General features: G+C 45.3%; 1 protein-coding gene across 4 annotated transcripts in view; it reads left to right on the plus strand.

Annotated features, from left to right (window-relative positions):
• Positions 1–12,162, plus strand: part of LOC119661393 (diacylglycerol kinase 1) — a 331,394-nt gene that overhangs the window by 243,860 nt on the left and 75,372 nt on the right. For 2 of the 4 annotated variants that reach the window (XM_038070718.1, XM_038070721.1), the window contains exons 13-14: positions 3,748–3,888; positions 3,953–4,124. In XM_038070718.1, coding sequence (XP_037926646.1) covers positions 3,748–3,888; positions 3,953–4,124 — 313 coding nt within the window. The remainder of the gene's footprint in view (positions 1–3,747; positions 3,889–3,952; positions 4,125–12,162) is intronic. The other 2 variants (XM_038070719.1, XM_038070720.1) reach the window with 1 other exon arrangement.

Consider the following 12,162-nt stretch of genomic DNA (forward strand, 5'->3'; position numbering starts at 1 on the left):
CGGTAAATCTCAACAAACCACGACACAACCCTTCCCTGCCTTTTCTGTTGCATGACTAGCATTAAACCATCTGGATCCGGAAATTTATATGGGGAGAAGCTCTTATCCTAAGTAATTGCCGATTTGACAGTCTCACACGGGTGGGATGGCTGCAAATCCTCCAACTAAGGCTCTCACTTACAGTCCTCCCCGCTGGTGGGAAAGTGCGCCTGAACCAGTAACTCCAAGGTTTCACCAGAAAATTCCGTCCAAGAGCCTTCCGACTTTTTAAGAAAGGATGGGCTCTTATGTTCCTTTGAACAGAATCTTACTGAGCCGCGCGGATTCGCGATGTTTCGACAATAGTCAATATAAGACAACCTTTCGGCGGTCTCGATGGAGGCTAGAGAGAGCTTCACTCCACCATGGTGGCAGTGTCTTGTTGCTGTATTTAGCAGGGCACCAGACTTTAAAAGCGGTATCGAATACTTTTCCCAAAGCCCCGACCTTTGATTCCAGTTCGTCTGTTGTGCCAATCTTGCCAATTTTCGCACCGAAAAGATTGTTCTTAATTACTCTGAAGGTTTTGGAAATGTCTGCGGCGAGATCTAGACTGAAAAGTATCCAGTTATGATCTGAGAAGGATCTCTGGTCAGATATGCTCCAGTACTCTACCCTATGAGTCCCAATGTCGGTTAGTAGGTAGATATAGGTCCTTGACCTTCTTCCAACCGTGACAGTTGTCCGAGCTGGGGATATGGAACGTTGATGTACTGCCAACTCATCTCTCTCGTTGATTTCCAAGCTGCCCCAAAGCATATGCATTGCAATGGCTTCGCTGCCTATCAACAGGTTGGTTTCCTTTATTGCTATAGTGCTCGACAAATGTTGTAGTTTTTCTGGTGGAACTGATCAGTCATGAGCCAAGTAAGACTAGGAAATATACACGTTTTTCGCCCTCGCCAGCTTCTGTTTGACCACGACTAGGTCGCTGGAACTCGGGTGCTGTATGTCTGTCCTCCGACCTGTGGCTCCTGTATTAGTGCACTTCGAGTACTGCCGATTTATCTGCATTACCCTTAGCATGATCTACTTGCATGAGAGGTTCGTCAGCCCCCTTCGTGCCGTTGATCCTCATCTCTTCCAACAGCTCGTTGGGGACGGCGGTTGGATCCAGGTCGTCGTCCGGTTGTGCAGAGCGGAGCAATTTCACCTTTGCGTTCCTGACTCCGAACCGCACTTTATAGTCAACCTTTTCCAGTGCCTTCAAGCACTCTCCGTTTATACGGAGCAGAAAATTTTGGATGTTTGTCTGGGGTTCCTCCTCCTTGATAACAGTACAGTCCTACATGAAAACTTTGGGGGTTTGAAGGCGCAGGGTTTGACCAGCTTGGCGTTATCCATGCGGATCTTCGCCCAACCAGATGCGAGCGACCGGTCTCCTGGGAACCTTGTCGCAAGGGATAACTTTGAGCTTTACGCCCGCCAAGACTTCACTGATTTTACCGACGCACGAATCGAAAAAGTCCCTGGAAAATTGGTCCTCTCAAGCTATAACTTGGAACCCACGGACTACCTGAGAGGAATCAAAGCAGGGCATGGATCTCGTGTATTTGCCTTTAGCGTCCAGGAGATGCCCAATTACCATCTCTGACAGTCTGCCCTTAACACTAGTCCACACCTCCGACGCTAATTTGCCGCTAGCGGAATTACCATCCGCCACCGCCACACGTAAGTTGCATCTGGCCACGTCGCTGAAGGGTTTCGCAATTCGTGGCTCGCCGGCGGGCTGTTGTTGCGGACTTCGGTTTCTGCTTGTCTGCCAGGCGTTTTTTTGTTGTATTCCTCAAAAATCGCCTGGTATTTAGCCTCCTTATTCTTAGCAATCTTGTTGAGAATATGCATGGCATTCTGATTCTGGCTCTTGAACCACTGAGCCAGTTGACCTTCGTTTCCTGGCCGGTTTCTGATATCAGTTTTTACTTTTGAGGGATCCACGACGTTGAGGGTTTCGGGTTAGGAGTACTATTATATGTCTGGTACTTGCTACACCCAGCCTGACGGTAGTGGATTCCAGGCTGGAAACCACTAGTCCGTCTGCCTCACTTCGAGACGTCTCTGGGGTTGGTTTCAACACAGCGGTGCTACGACTGACACTGAGTGTGCTGCTCTTGACGGCTACTGTCTTCTGGCTGGATGCCAGCAGCTGGCATCATCGCCTCTTCTATCGTTATTTTATTCGATTTTATAAAAATTGAGTCCATGTCGTGGTCCCACGAGTAACCCAGGAAGAATGTCCACCTTGACCAGCCCCGCCACCAGGGTAATAGTCTTATTTGAAACTGAAGGTGCCCAATGTATTTAGGGTTCGCATACTAAGGACCATGCTTCCCAATGGCCACGCAGCCCTCAACGTATTAGCCCTATTAGCACCTTCTCCAGTGCAGGGAATGAATGAAACCAGGATTCGGACCCGGAACATAAAAGTCAAGAAGCTGAAGTTCAATCACCCGGCATCCCACAATATATTGTACTAAATTTCTGAAACCGCAAATTAAATTAGACATCTTCAAGTGCCTCTATGTTTGGAAGCATCATTATCAAGTTTGTAATGAATAAGCCCATTCGTATTTTTAAAAGCGGATATTGGTCTACCACTCTTCTGAATTGTTGTAAACGGCCATTCCCAAAAACTAGATCTGAAGTTCTTACGAATTCGGCTATCTTTATTATGAAATAATACATCCCAGAGAGCCATTGAACCTACAACATCCTTCCAAAAGCTATGAAAGAAGTCATTACGGCAAACTTATTCGTATTTTGCCAATTTGCAGTCCAAACACTCCAGCTCCACTCTATTGTCGCAACTTTATTAGCTTCTCCAAATAATCACGGAAACCAACAAACATCCAACTGCTCACCACAAACTTCCCTCCAAATTTTCCAAGAAATAAAAGATTTCCGTTCTTTTCACCGAAATCTGAAGGATATCTTATCATCACTACAGCAACATTCGTGTTTGTGAGTTGAATTTTAATTTGGCCGCATCTCCTTACCTTGTCCGAAAAGGTACGACTAGCAAAGTAGCAAGACTCACCTAAATTCTCCAAGGATACCGTGAATTTTGGCAAGTCCTTTGTTTCTTAGACTGTTTCGAGAATTATATGCCTCTATTTGAGGAGATAATCACGTTTTATATTACAAAATAACAACAGATAACGAGCAGTAATGGCTGGGAAGAGGAAGTTTAAAGATTGCCAGAAACATGGCCGGAGAGCTAATAAAGATTTTAGATTGAAAAAATGCAAATGGGAGGGTATCGATTTGAAACCGGAAATTTGCCCTAAAACTAATTCAATTTTTCGGCTACGTCATGTCATTTGGCATTAGGTTTTCGACGCGCAATATCATTAATTTCAATTAGTCTAATCGAACATTGGACATTTATTAATCCTCTATAAGATGATTGCAGGCAATTTGGATAATGATTTTGATGGAATAAGGACGTTTTAATGTTCGATTCCGAGTTCAATAAGCTGTCATTATCGTAAAAAGAGAAGACTTTTTCAATTTGATTATCTACGCTGACGCTAAATTGCTTCTCAGGAGTTACGTCAATATTTTACAGAGAGGATATACGAAGGATTTATTATGTGCAGGCGAGCAGTTGTGTTCCATATTGCTTTCTCAAGCTTTCTGGAGTTGGACCATCACACTCCAGAATAGATTACATAAATTCAATATTACTATAACCCTTTATTATCACAGCTTCACAATCGTTGCGCTTCATCCGTGAAAAAGGAATGCACTTTAGGCGAATATGCAAACCTCATCGTTCCACCAACGGCAATCTGTCCTGCTGTGCTTGACCGACAGAGATCAGTTAACACATCAAACAATAAATCTAAGGTGATAAAAGCATCTTCAAAAAAGTGAATATAGAGACGATGATTGATAACCTCTCCTCCCTTAGCAGGCCCAAGCACAACACTTCCAGATCTCTTCAACATCCGGTACATGTCCGCTATTAGTTTTTGTCAACCCCAAAAGCGGTGGACGCCAAGGTGATCGACTCATGCGAAAATTCCAGTATATCCTTAATCCTAGGCAAGTGTATGACCTATCGAAAGGTGGACCGCTGGAAGGTAAGTAAATTATGCTTGAAGTATCTAAATTTGTGCCAATTATTTGTATTAGGTTTTTAATATAATATTCGTCCTATCCCAAGAAAAGAGAAGGAGCGAACAATTGCAAAGAATAACTCAATAAACTCTCTCCTTGATTCCGTTCTTGAAGCTTCTTTTTGCTTCCGACATCAACGTCTACTCCATGAGGTGATGGCGTTACTCAACCTGCTCTCATCCACGAATTTCGGACAGCGGAACATAACATAGTTTAAGTTCAATCCGAAGCGATGTAAATTCTTCTAAAACCATCTTGCCCCCTAGGGAACTGTTTCAAGTGTTAATGTAACCCTCGCTCGTAATGTCGGCCAGCTCCAGTTAAACCATTTCTAACCATGATCTGGTTTCATAAATAGTTTCACTTATAAAAAGTCCCACTACCTCCTGAGGGTGTTTCGCAAGTAGCACTACTGATAGGTCATCGTGTCTGCTTCCTCTGATGAAGGCCAACCACTCCATCATGAATGATGTTCCATAGTAGTGGTCCCAATATGAAACCTTGAGGAACACCTACTGTCACAAAGGATTCTTTCAGCTAATCGGGAAACGATGATGAAATCCGCGCACGGTTAGTGTCAGTCAGGGGATTGAACAGATCACAGAAGCAACCAGGCTGTACAAGGCTGTAGCCAAAGACGGGGGAATATCCTCTGTCTGCTTGAAAAAGGAAGATGGGACATTCACCGAGAATGAGGAGGACAGGGTACACCTGCTTCTCAGAACTCATTTCCCAGGGTCCTACCCCTCGGCGGCAGGCGACAATAATCTGCCTGACACCCCAACAACGAATAAAAGGGGAAGGAAAGAGAGCTGGAAACTAGCAAAAGAGGTATGCTCAGAAGCTAGGCTAAGATGGGCAGTGGGAACCTCTCAACCAATGAAATCTCCCGGAGCAGATGGCATTTTCCCAGCACTTATCCAGAGAAGCCTAGGAATTATCTTAGAGTCTCTTCTGAGGGTGGTAAGGGGGAGCGTAGCACTGGGTTACATACCAAGGACATGGAGACGGGCAAAAGTGGTCTTTATTCCGAATGCGGGTAAAAAGGATCCTTTTCACCCTAAATCTTTCAGACCAATCTGCCTAATATCGTTCGTACTCAAAACGGTGGAGAAGGTCATAGACAACTATATTAGAACTAACGTTCTAAAGCGTAATCCTCTACATCACTGTCAACACGCTTACCGGGCAGGACGGTCAACTGAAACTGCTCTGTATCAGCTGACAGAGGTACTACGGGACGCCATAGAAACAAAAGAAATTGCACTGTGCGCGTTTTTGGATATCGAAGGAGCATTCGACAACACATCGTACACAGCAGCAAAGCAGACAAATAGAGGTACAAACAGGTACAAATTCTATTATCATGAACACCACTCAAGGCTGTCCACAGGGCGGAGTACTATCGCCGCTGATGTGGAGTATGGTAGTGGATGAACTCCTGGATGTGTTAACTAATACTGGAATACAAGTCCAGGGCTACGCGGACGACATTGTTCTGATATGTAGGGGCAAATATGAAGATACCCTATCTGATAGAATCCAAACTGGATTAAGGGTTACTAGTGCCTGGTGCAGGAAGGTGGGACTGCGGATCAACCCAACCAAAACCACCATAGTACCATTCACTAGGAGGCGTAAGCTGGATCACCTGAAAGCCGTAACATTACATGATATGGAGGTAAAACGAGAAACAGAGGTCAAATATTTGGGAATCACGCTAGACCAAAAATTATTCTGGAAGACACATGTCGGAAACACTTGTCGGAAAGCCACGAGGGCTCTGATGACTTGCAGATCCATAGCAGGAAAAAAATGGGGTTGTAGCCCGAAGATACTACTTTGGATATATACTGCAATAGTAAGACCAATGATTACCTATGGAGCGGTAATCTGGGCAGAAAAAACCCAACTCAGCACACAAGCCAGGGAATTACATAAGCTCCAAAGGCTGGCTTGTGTGCGTATCAGTGGGGCAATGAGGACATGCCCAACGGCATCCCTGGAGGTCTTTTTGGGATTAACCCCTCTCCATCTACACATACAGATGCAGGCAAGGAGATCAATATTCAGGATGGCCGGTAGTATGAGTGAGGCGGGGAGCTGTCTAAATCGGAGGAAGATTGATATCCTTTCTAGGCGGTATCCCGAATTACTGATACCGAGGGACAACATGACAACGAGGTTTCACTTCGATAAGAAGTTTGAAACACGTTGGAGTAACAAGGCAAACTGGGAGAGCGTGGCTGCGACATACGGCTTAAACCAGCAACTGATTACTTGGTACACTGACGGATCCCTCACAACAGAGGGAGCGGGTGCCGGTGTCATTGGTCCAAGGAAAATGTACTTTGAGCCAATGGGCAGGTACACTAGCATATTCCAGGCGGAAATTTACGCCATAGGCAAATGTGCCTCCTTTAATCTGCAAAGAAACTACAGGGGGCAGAACATAGCTATTCTCACCGATAGCCAAGCAGCGATCAAGGCACTTAGGTCCAACCAGGTGAACTCTAAACTGGTATGGGAATGCCTTGAGAGACTCAATACACTCGGCTCGTCCAACAAGGTCTGGATACTTTGGGTTCCAGGCCATGCTGGGCTGGAAGGCAATGAGGCAGCGGATGAACTAGCCAAGAAGGGAGCAGGGATGCCTTTACACGGGCCAGAACCATTCTGTGGAATCGGAAACGGTTTCATGGCTATGAATCTAAGAAACGAAGAGAAACGGTTGAGGGAACTATATTGGGCGGGCCTACCAGGGATGGAGCAGTTCAGGGTGCTTATTGGGGGATACGAACCCATGCGCACAAAGGATTGCTTAAACCTCACCAAAAAGAACCTCCGAATCATAGTGGGAATTCTCACTGGTCATTGTCGGCTGAACTACCACCTAGGGAAGCGAGGGATATCTACGGACACTGCCTGCAGGTTCTGCGAGGAGGAGGACGAAACCTCTATGCACGTCCTGGGACAGTGTCCGGCACTTGTGCAAAGTAGGTCGATACATCTGGGAGAACACTTAATACCAGATGCAAAGCCGAAACTTCTGGAAGTGGGGAACATACTAAAGTTCCTAACGGTTACTGGCCTGCTTGAGATACTATGACCAACAGGTACACTATAACCAGTAAAAGGGGCACAATAGTTCTTCAAGGACGCGGTGCGACTTTTCTTTAACAGAATAATAATAATAGTGTTAGCCAACAGAGCCTATTTCAGCTTACAAAATCTGTTCCGCTTGAAACGTCTCCCCATAGGGTCAAAGCTCTTACTGTACAAGACTATGATTTTGCCAGTCCTCATGTATTCCTCGGAAACTTGGGTTCTTAGCAGGAAAAATTGCGAACTCTTGGCCGCGTTCGAGAGAAGAATCCTTCGAAGAATTTTTGGCCTCCTACATGAGGATGGACCTCATAGTAGCCTACACAATGACGAAATCTATGAGCGATACCATGACCGTCCGATTGTGGATAAAATCCGGCTCAATAGGTTACGGTGGGCGGGTCACTTAATCCGTATGAATGAGGATGATCCCGCCCGGAAAGTCTATAAGGGCAATATCTATGGTAGAAAAAGAAGACGAGGCAGACTCTGCCTAAGATGGAGCGATGGCGTAGGTCAGGACACCAGACAGCTTTTAGGGATATCGAATTGGTGGACCTCGGCGCAAAACCGGGATGTCTGGAGTTCCTTATTAAGGCAGGCCTAGACCGGATACCGGTTGTTGCGCCGTTGATGATGATGATGAATCGGGAAACCGCGCTGAGAGGTATGTAGCTTCCTTCCTTCCTTCAGCCAAGATTCAAATATGCTTATGAACTACTTTGACCTGGTCTTTGCAGATAATTTCAGGGCTTTGTCCGAAATTCCGTCCAGTCCCAATGCCTTGTTATCTCCAATAGATGCACACATTCCCCGTGACTCCCTTTCAGTAGCCCCGAAGTCAAGGAAAACGACTAGCAATTATTATCAAATAAATCCGCATGAACGTTCATTACAACCTTGTAGGTAGCACCTCAAAAGTTCAAGGCCTGCAGCGATTCGGGTTACTTTCCCGTATGACATTTTTAAGGCAACTTCTAAGATCTCAGCGTTTCCACTCTAGTTCCCGATGTTCCAATTTTCGCCTTGCCAACAGGAAATATGATCGCAACGAGATTATATACTGGTTTCACAAGTAAATTGAAACAGCCGGCTCGCCTTTTCCAATAATATTCGCAGACATGACCTCCTCCTGAAACTTGAAATTTCTCCTCTTGAACAATCTAACGTTAGCCAGTACAATATCCAGTCCCGCACAGGTGTCTGACATCTGGTTCTCGTAACTCGGCTTCCCAATTCAAGGCCCATGCTTAGAAATCACCACCTCTTCTTTTAGTGGTATAGTCTCCAGCGTCAAACATCAAATTCTCTAGCATCTCCTCATATTGTGCTATTGGAGGGCTAGAAAGAGCTGTGGCTATGGACGCTGTTAGTTATTCCCTAACAACCCCAGCTACCGAAAATACTATTCTTTACTCTTTGACTTGTCTTCCACATGCTTAGATCGCGGAGTTGCCAAACGTTTTCTTTATCCAAGCAATGTCACCGTAATTTTGGTACGGTTTGCAAATTACCGTCACGTTTACATTCAGCTCTCAAATAGTGTGTTGAAGTAGGTCTAGAGCTACCTCACAATCGTTGAGGTTGATTTTTGTCAACCTTATTTAGCTCCTTCCTATATGATCCGGATAGATCAGTGGCTAGCGCACAACGCTGTCGTATAGAAGCTCGCGGATAAAATCTCACTGGTGACAGTAGGATTCGTATCATAGCTTGACGCCGGATACCAGTTGACTTAGCTGTGAATGAGCACCTGATTCAAATCAGGGTAATAATCACGGGCGATCGCAATGGGGCTGCTACAAGCTACAATAATCCTGTAGTGCACCGTTACGGTCTTGAATGAAGTTCTCTAACATACTTCAAGGCGTTCATCCATTTAAATGGTTGCGCCAACGATTATTATTACAGGCCGGAAACTTGTCACGAATTAGAACGTACCGGTTGTCATGAATCTTCAGCCCGATCTTGAATAAGATGACCCTCTACTCCACGTTTTCAACATCTTTTCCATCTATTGCAAAGTTACCGAAATCGAGGCATCTGAAACACTTCTTTACACATACTTGCCCCCTTTAGCCGCTGATTTTACCAGAAAACTAATAATAGCGGTCTATGTACCCCACCTACTTTCACGCCAAAGACCTTTGGCTATTGAAAACGGACTATGATTCGTTTCTGTAATGCAGCGTACGCTCCTCGACAACGGTAGTGAGGGTCCTTAGAAGACTCGTTTTCTCTAATTCGAGGGAAAACTCCAGCAATATAAGGTGGACATTCTAGTTCTATGCGAAGTAAGATGGACTCTACTCTCCCTCTTGCGGCCTAGTGTGTTTGCACTCTGGAAAGCCGAGTGGCAGCAAATGCGAATCCCTTGTCGGGTTGTTTCTGACGGCTACCGTAAGTCCAGAGGAGGCTTCCTAAAGGTGGCATTTTGATCGTGATGGGTGGTCTGACTGCCAGGGTGGGCTCTGGCAACACCTTGCTGAGACAAGTAATGGTGGAACACGGTCTTGGCTACCGTAACGATAATGATGAGGTCTCCAGCTTGCACTATCTCGTCATTGGTGACACAGAGCTTGCCATAACGTCAGTTGCATTTCAACTAACCGACATCGTACATACAACACTATGCGATCAGCAGTAGATTTAGGAATTGTCTACTAGATTTGCGAAACAAACGAGTTACTGGCATCGGCCTCGAAAAGGATTACCACCTGATGATCACTTACGTTCGCTTGCGTGTCGCGTCCGCCACTTCTTGCAAGTTTGGAGAGCTGCGACCCCACAAGTTCAACATCGACCACTTGTATGATCCAGCTGTCGCTCGATAATACGAGAGCTATATTGCTAATTGGACTGGATATACTGTGCAACCTGCCTAAAAATGCCATTGAGCATCACAAATGCTCTTTTCTCGGGTACTACGAAGATCATCATAAGATCTGGCTGACTATGCAATCGTGGATGCGGATCGACGAACGGAAGGGGTTCAAGTGATGGCGGGCGTGAGACGCTCAAACTGCGATACCGAGCGGAATCCAGAGAAGTTTAACATAGTGCGCGACTTGGCAAAAGGGAATTCATTATTGTCCTGGTCAGGGGAGCGAAAGATACAGCAGAACGCGATGATTTGAGAAGTGTATACCGCATCACAAAAGAATTTACATGCGGTCGCAAATCTTTCGATAGTCCTGTGATGGACAGTAACAATCGATTCTTCCTTCATAGTCGCGGATGGATGGTTTAATCGACAGAGAGTAGGTTCTTTTCCACTCTGGATCTTCCAGCACTGGCTATTTCAACACCCTACGTATCATTTTAGAACAAGGGGCGGAGTACAGATCTTCGCTTCATCTTCTCGTCATGGAGTTCAAGAGGCTTTTAACAGCGTAAATAGGAAGTTTACCTACCGTGCTCTATACGGGGAGCAATCCGAAGAAACTAATGGTTATTACCAGAGCGGCATACGCTGTCCCATGCTGCACCAAGATAAAATTTCAGAAGAAGGTCCTAAGTAGAGTTCGCCGGAGGTGGGCATCTTATTACCGATATTATTTCTTCTTGTTATCGGTGACATTTTTCATGCTGCCTTGTCCAGAGGAAGAAGGAAGCCTCAATAAACTATGACACCTTTATTCAAACACCACAACTACGCTGATCACATCTGTTTGCTCTCTCATCGGGTCGTGGACCGTGGTCGAATGACTCTAGATTGGGAAAGAGGGGGATGTAGAGGTGGACTGAAGATGAACACCAACGGAATCAAGTTCTCAGTGTGACGGGTCATCGCACTGTATTAATGGGCGTCTATCAATTTGTATATCTACGAAATATGGTTTCTGCCGATAGTGGCACTGTATTGTTCGCTGAGAAACAACAAGTCAGCTCTTTTTTTTTCTTGCACCATCTGCCCCATTAAGTCCTCTCTGGAGTTGACAGACGTAACTCCCAGCTTGAGGTAGCTCACATCCTGGGGGGGGGGGGGGTTCTAGGCTGGAAACCAGTACTTTTGTGCCTAGAATGCATAGGACTGTCTCACAGAACGTACTGTTCTCATCGATCTTCAACCCAAGCTCGACAAATATACCACCGGTTCGAGTCCGCAGGATAGATTTAACATCTACCTCAGCGTTTTCTGATTTAGCGTTTTTACGGACTTCTGGAAGAACTTCCGCGAAAGAGATCCGTTCGTTCGATTTGATGAGAGTGGTCTCTGACCGTGATTTGATCGTTCTCTTTTCTTTGGTGGTGATGTTGTCGTCGTAATCGACTTTACTTTTTATTACTGAATTTTGTCCTTTTTTGACGCTGCTGGCTCCATTTGGTTACCACCTCAGGGAATTCTTCTTATTGTGTCCTTGTCGGCAGTTCCACCCTATTTTGTGCTCGTCTCCTTTTGTTGATTGTTTGTTTCCTCTCTGGCGGACTGAGGGACCCTGTGTTTTGTGCGCTAGCGATATATTTTTTCCCCAGTTCCTCTTCGCCTTTAAGGTTTTGTGTAGAATCAAACCTTATTAAAATCGGTTTACTGCCGGATAGACAGTCAGACTGTCTATCATCATCATCTCGGAAACCGTCATAGTGATTGACACCAAATTCGGTCGATAGATGAGAACTGTGAACTCTCACGCTTACAATGAGTTATATCCTTTTACAACAAATCTAAAGGGGTCCCCATACATGCAAAAGAGGGTAAATTTTTTTCACCAAATATAATCATGTGGAGTATCAAATGAAAAGTATAGGTTATTACTTTCCGAAGCCGGTCTTAGTTTTGACATTGGTTGGAAAGGTGAGGAGTGCGGGCGGTCGAAAATGATCATTTCTTTGACGGACCCATTCTCAGAAACTATCCAACCGAAGAATCTGAAAAAAATCACCAGCCTAAGCTCC

Source organism: Hermetia illucens, chromosome 1, assembly GCF_905115235.1.
Source record: "Hermetia illucens chromosome 1, iHerIll2.2.curated.20191125, whole genome shotgun sequence".
Classification (NCBI taxonomy): Eukaryota; Metazoa; Arthropoda; class Insecta; order Diptera; family Stratiomyidae; genus Hermetia; species Hermetia illucens.